Source organism: Macaca fascicularis, chromosome 2 (assembly GCF_037993035.2).
Source record: "Macaca fascicularis isolate 582-1 chromosome 2, T2T-MFA8v1.1".
Classification (NCBI taxonomy): Eukaryota; Metazoa; Chordata; class Mammalia; order Primates; family Cercopithecidae; genus Macaca; species Macaca fascicularis.
This window is the reverse complement of record NC_088376.1, coordinates 129,515,181-129,532,029: the sequence shown is the minus strand read 5'-3', so window position 1 is coordinate 129,532,029 and position 16,849 is coordinate 129,515,181. Positions and strand designations below refer to the sequence as shown.

The 16,849-nt window shown below is 47.0% G+C and overlaps 1 protein-coding gene across 4 annotated transcripts in view; it reads left to right on the top strand.

Annotated features, from left to right (window-relative positions):
- The window catches only part of LRIG1 (leucine rich repeats and immunoglobulin like domains 1), a 126,781-nt gene that overhangs the window by 46,560 nt on the left and 63,372 nt on the right, over nt 1-16,849 (top strand). For 2 of the 4 annotated variants that reach the window (XM_045385903.2, XM_005547556.4), the window contains exon 3: nt 1,318-1,392. The exons of the other annotated variants lie outside the window; for them this stretch is intronic. Coding sequence is in view for 1 of the 2 variants with exons in the window: in XM_005547556.4 (XP_005547613.2) it covers nt 1,318-1,392 (75 nt within the window). In the remaining variant the exon portion in view is untranslated. The remainder of the gene's footprint in view (nt 1-1,317; nt 1,393-16,849) is intronic. 4 annotated transcript variants of the gene reach the window in all.

The window sequence follows — 16,849 nt, the reverse complement described above, 5'->3', positions numbered from 1 at the left end:
ACAAGGGCCCTTTAAGTGGAGAAAGGATTTGCCACATGATACGGATCTGCCTTCTCTCTGCCAGATGCTTCAGCCATGAAGCTATTGAAACAGGCATTCTGTGTCCCACAGCCCAGTAATTGCCAAGCTTCATCCCTAACTGGCTTTGGCACTGAAGAAAGCAAATGGGATAATTCAAGGCCTTTCCTTTTTTTTTTTTTTTTTCCTTCTATTCATTTCTATAAAAGATGGCAGACAACCAGATTATTCTATTCAAGCACATGCTAGCTGTATACTTGTATGAGTACAGCTGTCATTTCAGTTGCCTTGTCTTCAAACAGAAACAAGATGCTCTGTGTTAGATGTACCTCCCTTAAAAAACTGAGAATAAGAGAACCGAGTTTTATCCCCTTGACTTTGCATCGCAAGTAATTTATTTCTAGCCCATCACCTGGCAGAAAGCCTGAACACTGTGCTTTGGTTTTCTTCAGGATTGTTGGGCTCACTTTGCAAGTCTGATTTTGGATTCTCTTCCCAGATTTGGAAATACATGTCCATGTAAGGAGGCCAGATTGCACAGCCTCTGGGGGCAGACCAGGCGAGCTGAGCTTTGGTTTGTGGGTTTCCCCTTCCGTTAAGAGATATTAACTATGGAAATACAGATTTGGACTATTTGAGCAGGAAGGGAGCTTGGAGAGCAAATCTCGTCTGTGGAGAATTTTCAAAGTGTTTATGCACAAAAGTGTGTGCATATATGTTCATTTTTCTGGGGGATGCATCCAGAGGCTCATCAGAGTCCAGCTGGAACCTCAAATGGAAGAGAGTCCCTGAGTCCAGTTCCCTTGTTATTTCACAGATGAGGCACTGAAATAATTGGCCCCATGTGTCCCAAGCCCCTCAGAACTCCATGTGAGCCAGGATGTGAGTCTCTGGCTCTTGTTCCACACTTGTTGCCCTTTGCAAGGGCAAATTTCGGCCCACGGGGAGTGTTCTCACCGATGGTCTTAGGGGCACTTTTGTCCCGAACCTGCCTCTTGGCTTGTTCTCACCGTTCCTTGTCTTGATTTCTGAGTTCTATGGGAAGCTGATGGCAGATAGGAGATGCTTCCCGTTAGTGTTTATTTCTAGCCATGGGAGTGATCAATAGCTAGTTTTTGTGACCTCATGTGACTTCTTTCCCTTTGAAAACCCACTGCTAAATTCTTTCTCTTTTCCCCAACATTAGAATATAGGTTTACTGTGGCAGATTCAGCAACGTTCGTTTATTTCTCTCGTATGCATATGATTTCAGACTAATTTAAAATGCTTTACATGATTAATTTCTTGTTGTTGTTACAGGTACCTCAATAATAATGAGTTGACAGCCATACCATCCCTGGGCGCTGCTTCATCACATGTCGTCTCTCTCTTTCTGTAAGTGGTGCCGTTTGGGGGACTCTGGGTTGTGTGGTGGGGCCATGGCGTTTGTTGCCTTGCTGATACCTTGTGGCAGGATAACTTGAGTTCATGTGCTCGCTGGTGAAGAAAGACCTCTCTTCATGTGGCCCTAATGATTACGACAGATGCTTTGCTTGCTTCTTTTGGGGTTTGCAGAATTAAAAGCTGGAAGTTTTACCTCATCTTTAATTTGCAAGAAAGTAGGTCTTTTTTTTTTTAATGCCCAGAGGTATATGGAACTAGATTTCTTGCTTCTGTGGTTGATTAAGCTGCAACTTCAAATAAAACTGGAGTTAAAGGAAGCAGTGTCAATTATAAGACAGCAAGCTCATCTTTGTGCCAGTGAATTTGGTAATGTGACTCAGTTTACTTTATGGCTTTAAGAAAAAGAAAGTACCCCCAGGCGTCTGGGATCAGTGTAAAATATGTTGTCATGGTCAAGTGTTAGATAAGATACAGTCTATTTTTTATACACAGCACACTGGAAATGCAAAAGCAAATGAAGGGCCTTAGCTAAAAAGATAGGAAGGCACCCATTGGGAATACTATCATTTGTGCTGTTACAGACTTTTGCTAGAGAACTGAGCACTGGTCCTACCCCTATTTCTTCAGCAGTCAGGTGGAGGAGCTTGCTTGTTTTAAACTCGCCCAGAAGACTTTCCAGATAAACCAGCCATGAGTCCAACAGTTTTCTCTGCCAGATTTTATTGGCAGCGTCCCCAGCAGAGCACCTCCCTCTTCACACTGAATTTCCTGTTTCCACTCCAGGCTTGCATAGTTTAATTTTATTCTGATTTTGCTGGTTTTATAATTCGTTTGCTCACCTGTGTGAATCTTATCTCAATACTGAGGCTCGGCAGGCCGAGCAGAGAAACTTTGCAGGAAGGTGCTATTAATAAGAGTGCTGGCATAGCTTACAGATCTTGGATCTTTGGCTGGCAGCACGCCCTGTGTTCAGGAGGTGCTGTGTCCCTGTGAAACATGGTCTTGGGCTTAACCCTTTTCATGGCATTGTGGGATTGCAGGAGAATGTGGGAGGTTAGAATTGCAACTCACTGTGTGCCCTGGACAGATGACCTAGTCTCTCTGAACCTCATTTCTCTCATTTACATGATGGTTTTTGACCCATTTTATACATGAAGAAAGTGAGACCTGGGGGAGTGGAATGTATATGAAGCTCCCAGCATTGTGTGGGAATGTTTGACAAATGGTGGATACTGTTGTTGGCTGGTAGCTAGTTGTCACCTAGCTCCTTGGATCTTGGCAGGATCTCACCTTTAAGGCCACAGGATTTAAGAGTCAGTCCTTGTTCCTGTAAAGTGCTGGAAGGAAGGTTTGTGGCCCTTTGTTCCCTTGACGGGTAAAGGTCTGACTTTATTTTGTACCCACCTGGTATGTGGGCCCAGCATCTGGAAGGTGTTTAATTTTTGGCTTAATCAATGAGTTCATCTTATGTGAGGCTAATAGGGATGTGATAACCTGTTGTGTGTCAATAAAGCAAAGCACTTGAAGACGCTAGGAGCTCCTTGCCGCTTAAAACACAGGTCATGGACCATCAGTATTGAGTTAGCCTCGAGCTTGTTAGAAATGCAGAACCTCAGGCTTGATGCCAACACTACTGGATCAGAAGCTCCATTTAACAAGGGCCCTGGCCGTTTGTCCACGAGTTCAAGTTTGAGAAATGCTGATGTAACTCCTCCTGTTCCTCACAGGAAGCTAGGGCCACAGAGAGTATCTCTGTGTTATCAGAGAAGAAACTGAGCCTCCCTGGAGGTCTTCTAAGTTGCAAAAGTGAGAAGTGGAACTGAGACCGGATACAAATGCCTTTGCATCACTCCTTTATATAACCCCATGCACTCGGGGCAGGAGCACGGCAGGTGACTCTGAACCACGCTGTGCCAGAGGCAGGCAGGGCCCCCAGCTCGCCCCATGGGCCTGTGGCAGTTCGAATTGCACCTTGCTCTGCTGACTAAAAATACATTTCTGTTCCTTGGCCCAAGTGCCAAGAGAAGTGGGGCTGTTTGGCCTTGTTCCTGCTATTCCATTAGACAGCATTGAAATATGTAAAGCAAGAGAGAGAAAAAAAAAGACTTGCTCCCTGTTTGGATTCAGTTTGGAAAATGCAGGTTAGCACTGGCAGCCAGCTCTTTGGCCTGAAGTTGGGCACCACCTGATTTGGTCAGTGATTTCTCTGAAACGACAGAAACTGAAGGGGCTTTATCTTGGTTTTCTCTGAGGTGCCTGTGTTCCCCGTTCTTAGACTGGATGCCTGGATTCAGTGCTGGCAAGTTAGGTTAGCAGTGTGACATCTGAGCGGCTGGATTATTGATAATCCTTCATGCCTTTTCTGTATTTCCCAAGTGGACCATGCGAAGGACAAGGGAGAAAACAACAGAGCAGGCAGTGGATGAGCATCGTTTTATAGCCCAAAGAACCACCTTCCTCATCCTAACCAATGAAGGCAGAAGACTTAGCAGCCCCATCCACATGATGATTCCAGTCATCCAGGCTTTGAACAGCAGGTTTTGCTGATGTGTCTGTTACTTTTCGGAACTAGTGAACTGAAGGGTGTCAGGTGTTCTGTAAATATTTAGCAGGCACTTTTTGTGCCCCTGCGGTTGTGGCCCAGAGGCTGTCCCAAGGAGAAGCGGAAGCCTCAACACATCATTTGAAAATGTGGTAGTTAATACTTAGATGCTTATAGTCCTTAATCCTCAAATTCTTATTCCATTTTTGTGGGCAGACAGAGGATCAGAAAAAAATAATCAAAATGTGCAGAGAGAATAGAGCAAATGTCTGCTGAGGCCGTGTGAGTGATAGGAGCCCAGACAACTTTCTTGGGACAAGTTTATAGGTAGATGCATCACAGAAAAGTCGGGGCCAGGTGTGGGTCCTGCCGTCTCTAATGTAGTTGTGACATGGGATACATACATTGCTTTTATTCTCATTCGTTGAATGAGGAAGTTGAAGCAGATGGTAGAAGTACCCTCGAAGCTTGTGTATTCTCTTTGTGACCCGAAAGTTGAGAGTGGGGGCAATAACATCACAAAAGACATAGTTACCCTCTGACCAATAACCACTGTTGTTGCTTTCTATCTTTTCACAGAAGTAGTAGGTTTGTTAATTTTCAGCTCGGACACCGATAATTATGGACTTTTGCCTCTGAAAGTTGGCCCTTTCTGTCTGTGTTTCATTCTGCCTATGCAGGAGCGAGCCGACTTCCCAGACACCAGAGCCCTCCTGAGCTGGGTGGCACCGTTGGGAGAGCCTCGTGGGAAGAGGCAGTGCTCTGCACCTGGCTTTTTCTATCAGGGCTTCAAAAGAGACTTCCATAGTTTTGGGAACTGGAGTCATACAGCAACATTTCAATTGGTTAATACCTTCTGATTAAAGGAATCTAATTCAATTAACATATTTGTCAAGGAACAGATTTATTTGCGTCTTGTTCTGAGGATAATGCCGGAGCCATTTGTCCTTAATAAACAGAAAGCATAGAACGCAAGGAAAGCTCTTAATAAGACTGGGTTCCGGTGAGGGAGCTAATTTCATAAAATAGTGCTGAGAAAAAGAAACAGACTTTTGTTAAATGGGGGCAGAAGCTGCCAGTAGATTTTTATGTTTGACTTTTTTTTTTTTTTTAATTTGAAATCCAGGAAACTCATGTTACAATTCCCACAGCAACAGTAATTTTGTCTGATGAATAAATGACATTTCTGTTAAGGAAAAATCCCTGCTTTTCCTGTGGTGTTGCTGCACTTGTACCGTTGAGAAGATTGGTGACAGTGAAAATCATTGAACCCGGGAGTAAAAATGCATGTGGTATAGTCGGCCTTAGCTTCTGTCTCCTGTGCATGGACTGCAGCATGTTACCCATAGGGTTGGCCTTGTCCACCTAACAACTTCTCCAGCTGGTTTGTTCTAGACCTCATCCCTTTATGGTGCCTTGTCATTTGCTCTCCCCCAGCCTGTGTCCTCGACCAGCAGGAAGACCGAGGCAAAATTTAGGGGCACGCAATTAATTGTGACTTTGTAATATTGCTATTAAAATTTATTAGGTTTATGTTGCATTTGAAAACACGTTGAAACGCCTTTTACTTCTAATCTTGAAAAAATGTTTTTCAAAACTATTTTTTTAATGATATAAGATAAATGTACCGGGGCGTGAGGAGGCGATGTGGGGATGGTCAATCGGTACAAAAAAATAGAAAGAATGGCTGGGTGCGGTAGCTCACGCCTGTAATCCCAGCGCTTTGGGAGGCCAAGGCGGGCAGATCACAAGGTTAGGAGATCGAGACCATCCTGGCTAACACGGTGAAACCCTGTCTCTACTAAAAATACAAAAAATTAGCTGGGCGTGGTGGCAGGCACCTATAGTCCCAGCTACTCAGGAGACTGAGGCAGGAGAATGGCGTGAACCTGGGAGGCGGAGCGTGCAGTGAGCAGAGATCGTGCTGCTGCACTCCAGCCTGGGCCACTCTGCCTCAAAAAAAAAAAAAAAAAAGAATGAAGACCTATTTGATAGCACAACAGGGTGGCTATAGCCAATGATAACTTAATTGTACATTTAAAAATGATTAAAAGTGTAATTGGATTGTTTGTAATACAAAGGATAAATGCTTGAGGGCGTGGATACCCCATTCTCCATGATGTGATTATTATGCACTGCATGCCTGTATCAAGACATGTCATGTATCCTATAAATACATATACCTACTATATACTCACAAAAAAATCAGAAAATTTAAAAAGATAAACTTACCATTAACTTACTATTTAAAAGCCACTTGTAGTACATTCTCAGTGTTGTACAACCATCACCACTACAGAATGCTAGAACATTTTCATCACCCCCCGTCCCCCGCCAAGAAAAACCCATACTCCTTCAACAGTCACTTCCCATATCCCTCACCCTGGTCCCTGGTAACCATTTGCTTGAAAACTTTTTGAGGAAAGCATTTTTCTCTCCTGTTAACAAATGAACCTGCAAGACTTAGTATATAAATAACTTAATAAAAATATCTGAGGTGGCTTTATATTTTGCTGTGACCTCTTAGCTGAAGAAAAAGTGATTAAATGAAAGGGATAGGAAGGCCAGGCATGGTGGCTTATGCCTGTAATCCCAGCACTTTGGGAGGCTGAGGCAGGTGGATCACCCGAGGTCAGGAGTTGGAGACCAGCCTGGCCAACATGGCGAAACCCCGTTTCTACTAAAAATACAAAAATTAGCCGGGTGTGGTGGCAGGCGCCTGTAATTCCAGCTACTCGGGAGGCTGTGGCAGGAGAATCACTTGAACCTGGGAGGTGGAGGTTGCAGTGAGCTGAGATCACGCCGTTGCACTCTAGCCTGGGAGACAAGGCTAGAGTGTCTCAAAAAAAAAAAAAAAAAAAAGGAAAAAAGGCCATAGGGGAGGATAGGATAGGGTAGGATACTTAACATCCCTCTATTGTAATTTCTGGAGAATAAAACTTGGAAGGAAAGAAATGCAGTGTCCTACCTGTGATCAAGGGGAGGTGGTCACCTCCCCCCTTCCCTGGGGGCAAGTGAAGAGTGGACGAATCCCTGGTTGGGGTTGGAGGGATCTGAGGCAGCGAAGGCCTGAGCCCTCTTCTTGGCTGGATCTGTTGGTGAAGTAAAATCAATAGGAATACTTAACTCTCAGGGTACCTAGCAAACCCTCTGGAAAAGAAGAGGGGCGAAATCAATCTTCTTTACAGGCTCGTTAATGCAAAGATCAATTCGCATTAAAGCATAATTAAAGAGTGAGCCTTAGAGAGAGGCAGCTGTGATCTGCTGCAGCTCAGGGCTGGGGGGAATAATGAGAGTCCCTCAGAGGGCTCAAGCTGGAAGCGACCTGGAATGCAATGTCGCAAAGTTAGTCTCAGCCTCATGACCTGAGTTAAGGTTGTTAATAATCAGGCTTGAAGCACAGGTGAGATTATACTGAGGCACAGGCAGCGGCTGGCATTCCCACTGCATGTGTATGTGGGGATGGGGGGACATACTCTCCATCTAAGGAGCTGGGTTGAGACATCTTGCCCTTCTCTTCACTGCCTGCCCTTAAAACTTTCTCCATATTGCATCTCCTGAAGAAAGGCATCCTTCACTGGCATAATAAAGAATTGATGTGAAAAGTTTTTGCATGTGATGTTTATCTTTGGAGGGATGAAATAAGAATTTGTCTTTAAAAGTGGAGTGGTAATCTCAGATGGTGGACCTCTTTGTGCATTTATTGCTAGCTGGACCTGTGGGCACCATAGGTGTGTGTACAGTCGAGGTGATGCTCCCCATGACCAAGGGTTACCCCATTCTTCCTTCGGAGGAATTATCTGCTGGCCCCTCTACCAGTCACCAGATTAAGAGTGGACCTAATCAAGGGTGTTAGAAAATATGAAAACAAGTATATGTCCCCATGCTACTTTGGACAGGCTTCCCCCACATAGCAACCTGATTTAGCCTTACTGTTGAAGGATGGCCAGTCCGTTTGGGTGTCAGTGTAAAAGTAAACCTTACCTGAGCTATTGGCATTCTGTTGCTCTGGCAATAACATGAATGCTCATTAAGAGTGTGGAGTTCAGAGTGAATGACTGCAGCTACTTTGGGAAGAAACTGTGAGCAAAGCTGTGTTTTAAAAGGCCCAGGTTGAGTTTAAGTGAATGCCTTTTGTTCCTTGAGTAGTCCGAAGCTGTTTTGTTTCCCTGATGCTAAAGGGGGAAGATACAGCCCTAGTCAAAAAGAAAAACAGCACAACAGGGAGAAATACACACACACACACGCACACACACACACATATATATATAAAATAAAATTATCTAAAGTTCTGTTCCTCTTCTGAGTTTTCAAAGATGTATTCACTTCCTGCCCTGTTGGCCCAGATTTTTGTTGATGTGAACTGATTGTTTCTTCTGGATAAAACCTCATGCCGGTTCCCTTGGGAGATGGCAGCTTCCCCTCACTGGTAGACCACCTGTAGGGCTTGCTGAGACACAGGTCGCTGGGTCTCAGCCTCGTTTCTGGCTTGGCTCAACGGGTCTGAGATGGGACAAGAGAATTTGCTTTGCTCATGAGTTCCCAGGTGATGCTGCCGCTGCTGCTGGCCTGGGAACCTGGCTTTGAGAACCTCTGCTGGGGCTCATATGGGGCTGGGGGGAGCCCCAAGGCTCATGTGTCAGTTCTGACCAAGCTGTTTAGGCCTTGGGGGACAGTAAATTATGTAGATCCACTCCTAATGTCACCAGTGTGGAGGCAGGCATTTGTTTGGGACAGTGGGTCTCTATGGCCCTGGTAATGGCTTCTGAGAAAGGCTCTGGGGCAGTGGGCAGAGTGAGCTCCAGTACCACGGACAGAACAGACCTGGGTGGCTCAGGGTTTGAGGCCCATGGCTGTTACACATTTGCTTGTGCTTAATTTGCTGTTTGTTGGTGACCACTCAAGTCTCCCCAGCAGACCTTCACTGGCTACTGCAGAGGTGGAGAGCGCTTCGTGAGCAGCCCAGCGTGGCAGGAGCCCTGTTATTCTCTCAGCCGGTGAGTGCTGGCAGCTCCCCTTACAGCTGAGCATCCACTCTCCCCCGGCCGGAGTCAGTTTTAGCACACTTACCGTTCTTTTGATTATCCGTTACTCGTATCTGATCAGTCTTTATCCTCAGCTAAGACTTGAATGGAACTTCTTTTTCCAGATGGAAGTTAACAGGCGTGTCTGAAAGGTGGGCGTGTTTTCCCCCACCCTACTGGGGTCCACACCTGCCCTGTTGCCCCTTTGTAGCACTGCATTGTTTATGGCCAGATTACTCTCCTCCCATTTTCCCAGCCTGGGGACTATGGTCCAGGTCAACAGTGGGCAAAAGAGATGAAAAAGTGGAAGAAACCTCAGCTGGTTCATGATGGAGACCGTGGGCTCGTCTGTACGGCTGCTGTGAAGTTGGCCGGCACATGCCCCACACAAGGCCTGGCATGAGCAAACAGGTCGGGTCCTATGGGCCTGGAGTTACTGCCCTCAAGGAACTGGCAGTCTAGCTGCAGAGGAAGATGGGTGGACAGACAGTCGTCATACAGGGGCTGGGGAATGTCTAAGGGGCATCTCACTGCCCGTCACTGATGGGGCATATGACAAAGAAGGTTCCCAGATGAAGCGACATTTTAGCCGAGGCTCCCTGTTCTGCAAACCTCCTTTCTCTTCCCCTACATGGAGGTGTAAGTTACAGGCATTAAATGGAACACCCTAAATGTTCAGCCAACACTTTGGGTACTTGGAGGAGCATTCAGAGGAATACGAAAAGGACGTGGCTAATTCCATTTTTAGGCCAATATGTGTACACATACACCCCCTCACTCACTCCCCACCCCCAACACACACCCTCCCTTCCCTGCCTTTTTTCTTTTTCAACAGGCAGGCTTTTATGAAGAGCCAGCAGGCCGCTGTTGGAAGGAAGAGCAGGGCCCGTGGTTCTTAGAACTGCAGCCTCATCAGATGCTAGATACCACCAAGGAGCCTCAAAATAGAAAATTAAACACCCAATTTACAAAGAAAGCAGCTCTCTGTCCCAGAAACTTGCCAGGGATTCCTTAGTGCAGACTGCCACTTGCCCCCAGTCTAAGCGAGCCTTTCGCTGGGAAAAGAGCCGCTGTGGCCTCCGCAGCCAGCCTGCCAAATTACACAGTCATGACTTGTCATTTTCCTTCCTTTTCTTTCCTTTTTTCTCCTTTCTTTGAGAGTGGGGGTGGTGAGCCAGCCAGATGAGAGGTACATCTGCAAGTCATTTGCTGAGAAAGTGAAGGGAACACCAGCTGTGGGGTTGGGGGAGCCGAGGAAGGGGAGAGCCCGTGGAATAGGAGCTTGGTTGTAGAGATCACTGCCTCTTTTGGAAACTCGGTAGCTTTTGTCGAGTGTAGGGCTTTTTTCCTTTCCGCCACCCCGCCCACCTCTTTCTCTCTTTCTTTCCTTTTTCCTGATGACCATGTAAGCTTTAAATATAGCCCAAGATCCAGTGGGGACCCGGGTTGTTCCCTGATGTTGGAGAAGCAGTGGATGGTCTCGGAGGGGAAGTGCCACTCCTTCCAGCAGTGAGTGCTGAAAACCCTCCAGGGCTGCTTGAAATGGAGCCGGGAAGCAGAGCTGCTCTGTCATTGCACAATCTCCCGTGTGAAAGGGGTTGGCTCCAGCCCATATCAACAGTCTCATTCCAACTGGGACCATTTCCTCCTCCTCCTCCTTCTCCTCCCCCTCCTCACTTCCTGCAGGTGGCTTCTGTAATCCAGTTACCACTGGGAAGCCTCATGTGCATATGCACCTAATCTGAAAATGGCTGGCTTGACTTTGACCTGTGTGCTGACCTTGCAGGGAAGGCAGGGCCTATTGTGTCTGCTCACACCTGGGAGCCATTTTCAGCTTTTGTAGCCCAAGTGGCAGAAATATGTTTGTGTTTATGCAGGGCCTTTCCTTCATAAGGCCTGTCATTGTTGGGCCATACATAGGGAATATTGGATTCCCCCTGCTTGTTTAAAGGCAAGAGTTTTTAAATATAGAATAGGTTACTCAGTATATTGAGTCCTGTGAAATTGCTGTTTGTGTTTTGTTCAGTAATGGTCAAACATCAGCAGTCTTGTATTCAGCCTTTTGAGAAGAAAAAATAGTGACAGTCAGCATATATGGTAAACTGATACTGGCAGGCATTGCTCTATGGGACCTCCCAGGACCTGTCTTACTGTGTCAACTCTGCAGTCCTATGAGACACAGGATCTGTTAAGCACAATTTACAGATGAGGCACCTAACGCACAGAGAGGGCAAGGAACTTGCTTGAGGTCACAGAGCTAGGAGGCATCAAAGTTGGATCCTGTTATTTCTCTCCATCTCTGGGGCTTATGCTCACTGTACCCTTGGAAGTATGTGGTCTGGGAGCTTAGAAGGGTCTTGTCATTTTAAGTGCTAACATTTCAAACTGTACTAGGTGTGGGAAGCCTTGGTATTGTGGCCCAAAGGCTCGGATGTTACTCTGGAGTGTGGAGTGAGATGCTGCTACCCTGCAAATGCAGCACACATCTCCCAAAGTGGTGCCGCGTGCCTCTGTAATGCCCTTGCTTTAAAAGCCTGTTTCTAGCCCGAGGTGAACTTGCTTTGGGGAGCTCTTGGTATGATTTTCTTTCATTGATGCGAAGTAACAGGAGGTCCTTCCCCGCGCTGTCTCCGCCTGTCTCTCTCTCATGTCAGTTCGAAGCTGATTATGCCGGCCATCTGTGGAAGGTACAGTGAGGAAAAACACTCTTGTCATCAGGTCTCGGCAGAGCCCAGACTTGTTTGATTGTGCCAGTAGATTCTCAGATAGTGGCTATCTGCCCCCGAAGACATCACTTCAAGGCGAATTCCTCTGCAGTTTCCTCACTTCCTGGATGCCTTTCAAACCCAAACAGCTGAAATAAAGGTGCCAGTTTGTGGTTTTTTTTCTTCCCAGCTTCATCAACTAGGAGATGAAATGTGTGCTGTGAAGTGTGCAGCCCCCGAGGTACTCATGGGCTGTCCTCTCAGGGGCCACTGGCTTCTGCTCAACTAGCTGTCCTATTGTAGAGTCTCTTTGGGGGCTCTGATACATTTTTTCCTCAGGGACGGCTGCTGTGAAACTGGTTTGTAAATAGCAGGGCTCCTTCTCCACATAGTGGTAGGATAAAGGTAGGTACAAATGGATCTCTTCACGTTACCCTGATTCAGTCATCATGTGGGCTTTATAGAGAGGGGGCAGTTTTGCACACTGCTGAAGAGAAGGCTCTATATCCATCGGATCTGGGTTTGAGTCCTGCCTGCATCACCTTTGCTATGTCACCTGGGCAGGTTCTCTCAGGCCTCAGTTTTCTCACTCATAAAATGATACTTGCTGATAAGGTGGTAGTTAGGATGAACTAAACAGTATGTGTCCTCAGTATAGTGTCTGCTATATACTGAACGTGCATGGAGTGTTAGACACTCTTGCTCTCTCGGACAGCTTTGTACTGAGCACCTTTGGGGCTGTGGGTAAAGCAAGCCTGCTTTTGCTGCTGTGTTCTGAGGGGCATTGCTGCTGTGCTCTGAGGGGCATTGCTGCTCTCTACACTGAACCCTGGAGGCCACCTGGTGTTGGAGATTGGAGAGGAGTCTGTACATCCCGTAAAAATGGATCTTACTTGCAGATATCCATCATGGCTCACCCTCCTATAAACCAGTTGAAGCTTACAGAAAACCCCTGTATGTGTATGTGTTCATTCCTCTTACGGGAGCTGTTGAGGACAGCAGCAGAGTTTATTTTCTCTCCTTTCTTCTCATCTTCTGTTTCTCTGCCTAGGGTAGGTGCAGCAAAGTGCTAGGCAAATGTTTAAGCAGTGGCTCGCATAGTAGAATGACCTGGGGAGCTTAAAAAAAACTACGTGTCTGCGTCTCAGGGCGGTTCAATCAAAACCTCGAGTTAGTGGGCTGGGGAGCAGAGTAGGGGCGAGTGTTGGGCCCAGGCGGTGTGGTGGTTTTTTTAAAAAGTGCTCCAGGTCATTTCAGTGTGCAGCCAAAAGCTTTAATAAGCCACAGCTGGGTAATTGCAAGTGAAAGGCATTGTTCCGCCTCTTCTCTCCTCCCCTCTCATAACTATCTTTTAAAATACCCAGGCTCCCCCACCTCCTTGCCCTCTACTCCTTTTTTTCTCTTTCTTTCTCACCAGGTGGAGGGGAAATAAATATTGAGGCTGGCCTTCATTTTAGTACTTATGACTCTGGGGATCCCTAGTAGAGGTTTTAGTTACCTCTTTCACCATTGATTTAAGTTGAAGATACTGTGCAGTTAGCCACAGCGTGATTAGGAAGTTGCTTTGGTGGTGCACGAGTGAGGGTGTTTGGTCTGATTAGACCTGCCCACTTTATTTGGAGATCACAGAATTCAACTGTGGATTTGCCCCTTATCTGGGTCATTCTTTCTGCTGATAGCCAGCCCACCCATCTGTCATTTGCATTCTGCCTATCTGTCAGAAATGTCCCATTATGATGGTGGAAAAAACTCCCTTTATAGTAAAACAAGAGGCAAAACTGACTTACTCTAAGCTCCTTAAACACCTTTTTTTTTTTTTTTTTTTTTTTTTAAATAAGTTCAAAAGTAAGACTTGGCTCTTTAAAAAAAAAAAAATGTAAATAGATGATATAGAAACTGAAGGACCTCACCCAAAAGCTTTATTGTAATATAGCAAAGTTCTGGTGCTAAAATTGAGTTGGAGAATTGTATAATGGGATTTTGTGAAGGTTGTGTTTGGAATTGGATGCTTGGATAAGTTGCAAAGAGTAGAACTTTGGAAATGAGAAAAAAAAATTCCCCTTGGACTTTTTAGAATGCGACTTTTCTCCAAATCAAATGTACTTTTTATAAGGGGAAAAACAGTGGTTATCAACACGCATAGTGAAGTTTTTCTGCCTCGTAATTGTTTGGTTCTTCTCAATCGGAATGAGAGCTAGCGTGTTGAGAAAGCCAGCATGGGCTTCGTGGGCTGGGCCCGGGGAGGCCTCGGTACAGCCCTTCCAGGGACTCCCCTTCCCCATGGCCTTGCCGACAGCCGTGATAAACCCTTTCATCACCTGCTTTTTCCTCATGGACTAGGCTGGCCCCTACCCCGTCTAGTGTTAACACACACTAGAGGATAGTGTGAGAACCCTTATTTGGTGATGCTATTAGCAATTATGTGGTTCCAAGTAAGAGCCCAGTGCCTGTCTTCACTTTCCCCCAATTCCCTGGAAAAGAGCTGTAGCCCCTGAGAGATTCAATACGTCATCAAAGGAAATGGTGATGTGGCAGAGATGTGCATTTCCTGCCTTGGTGGCCTCATGAGTCACCTCTAGGAAGAGAAAGCCAAAAGGTGTGAGTTGTTGGCACAATGGTGAGGACCAGGTGGCCTCTCACAGGGCCATCCCTTTGTGGGCATTTCAGTAGAGAGCATCGGCCCATTTTTGCTCACCTCCAACTGGGTGCCAGAATGTCTGCAGTAGTATCTCTGCCGCAGGGGTAGCCCTCTCACCGTCCTCTTGTGGAAACATAACCTAAGGCTCATTCTGCCTCTTGGGAACTAGGAGGAAACATCCCTTCCTGGAGTGCACAGGGCCTTTTCCCCCTTGTTAGCACCAGTAGTGTTCAGAGAAACGAGTGTCACGACACTTCGTGTGTGGTCCCTACTCTGACATTATGGATCCATTATAGGATCTTCCACAAAATACACCTCTTTGTGGCTTCTGTTCCCTCATCTGTAAGGAAAGGGGCTGGTTCAGTATCAGCCATATTCAACCAGGGTTAAAAACGCACATGGCTGCTTCCCTACTGGAGGCCTGGGCTGTATGTTCTTTGGAACAGACTCACATCTCTAGTTGAGAACTGCTATTGTGGGTGACCCCCTAGTTGTGGGGCCCCAGGTTCCTGGCAGGCTCACATGTTTGTGAATTCTATGGAGAGGGCCACCTGAGCCGGCTGTGCTCTATGTTGAGAAGTCTGCTTGGAGTGGGACAGGCGGTAGCACCCTAGCAGGCCCTTTGGGTCCAGTGCCAAATCTGGGCCATGCAACTCATCTCTACAGGGGGTCCTCAAGGCCTCGGCTCCCAAGCATCCAGATGTGACTCTCAGGCAGCCCTCATTCCTCCCTACTCCACGCCAACCACCCAGTGAAGTACCATCATCGGTACTTGGCGAAGACATGAATGAAGGGCCCCTTCGTGGCGTGCCATCCTCTATGGGACAAAGTCCCAGCTCTTTCAGAGTTGGTCCTGGCTCCATTTCTTCCTGTTCTCCCACCTCTAAATTGTGCGTAATGGAAGCCCATACTGGGTGTGTCTCTGGATCCTGTGCCTGGTTCATTTTGCCACCTTGATCTGGAATGGCCACCCTCTCCTGACCTCCTCTCCTGATGACGTTGCGTTGCTTTCTGCCACTGCACCCATCACCTCTCTCTGTCTCCTCGGGGGCTGGGGTGAGGGGCCAGTGGCACAGTAGCCGCATCCATTTTTCCTTCCAGCAACTGCTTGTAGCAGGCATCCCATCCGTGTGTGGATGAGTGACTCTGAGGGACCAAGTGGAAGGGCCATCTCAAGGATAAGTGATTGTGGGATATGGGGCAGATACTAGGTTGTTTTAGATATTTATTCAAGGTGGAGAGGCAGGTTTGGGCACATAATAATAGAAGTGGCCTGCTGGGGGTCCCGGAGGGCATGGCTCTCCAGCCAGGGGATAAGACTTGCTTTCCTGGATTTACTGAAGAGGTAGGCAGGGTGTCATGGGAGAAAAGGTATTAGTGGAAACTGCCATGTGAGAGGCCGCCTGGCCCAGAGGTGGACAGAGCTTGCCCCCAGGGTTCATTATCGGGGTTTGAGTCCTGGTTCTGCCACGTTCTAGCAGCAGCTTTCCAAGCCTCAGTTTGCTTAGACGAGAGATTGCTCTTACCCCGCCACAGATGTGTCAGAGAAGGGCTCTCCCAGTCTCTGCTCGCTTGTTTGAGGGGTCAGCAGGTGGTATGGGAAAGGCTTTCTCTGAAGTGAAGGTGGAGAGTCACTGCAGATCCCTGCAGGCGTCCAACCCATGCTGGGAGATGCCTCCTATTCCCCACCGCAGAGACGGAGGGAAAATGAGGGAGGTGCAGCAGGCTGCGTAAAAGATTACAGTAAGGAGTGCCTGGATTCTAGAGGTGCCAGTAGATGCATTGAGAGAATAAAGAGTGCTCTGTAGTCAGAAAGTTCAGAAAACCCAGAGTTGAAGGTGAGCACCTTTCTTTCCTGCAGGACATTTCAGAGCCTTTAGTGCTTGATGTTTCCTTTGAGTTTCCAAGGACAAGCAGAGGAGGTCTTCCTAAGATCATTTCATCATAGCTGTATTATGTTTTCGTTTTCTTTCAGAGGTAGGAAGGGAGATTTCAGGAGCATGAGAGGTGCTCACCTAGAGAATGATAAACTGCACTCCTCACGTCCCCCTGGCAGGGGAGAGTACTGCTTCCCTGTCTAAATGCACATCCATGTGAAGTTTAGACTTTGCTACCATGGGCATACATTTCCCTTTCCTCTTCAGTTCTTCCTGTGCAGGCTTGTTACAGTTTGGCTTCATTTGGAGGCTGGCACCAGACCCCCGGGCTCTGTGTTGTATATCTTTTGACCTCTAATGAGGGGGAGAGACTTGGTTCCCACAGATAGTGAGTAGTGAGCCCCCTGGAATACTTGTTCTGTGGGATGTTAATGGTCATTTCATGAACAAAAGGATTTTGTGGTCATGTAAGTTTAGCAAATGCCAAAGCAAGCCGAGTGAAAGGTGTCCTTATCGTCGCTTCTAAGCTGCTTTCCTTTGCTGACCTGCTGAGGGGTCTGCAAGAGGTGGTGGAGGAGAGGCCTCTTCCTGAACTTGCCTGTACCCGGAACCCTTTCCATGGAACACCTCCCAAGGCCAGTATTCGAGGGATAATGCTTTGG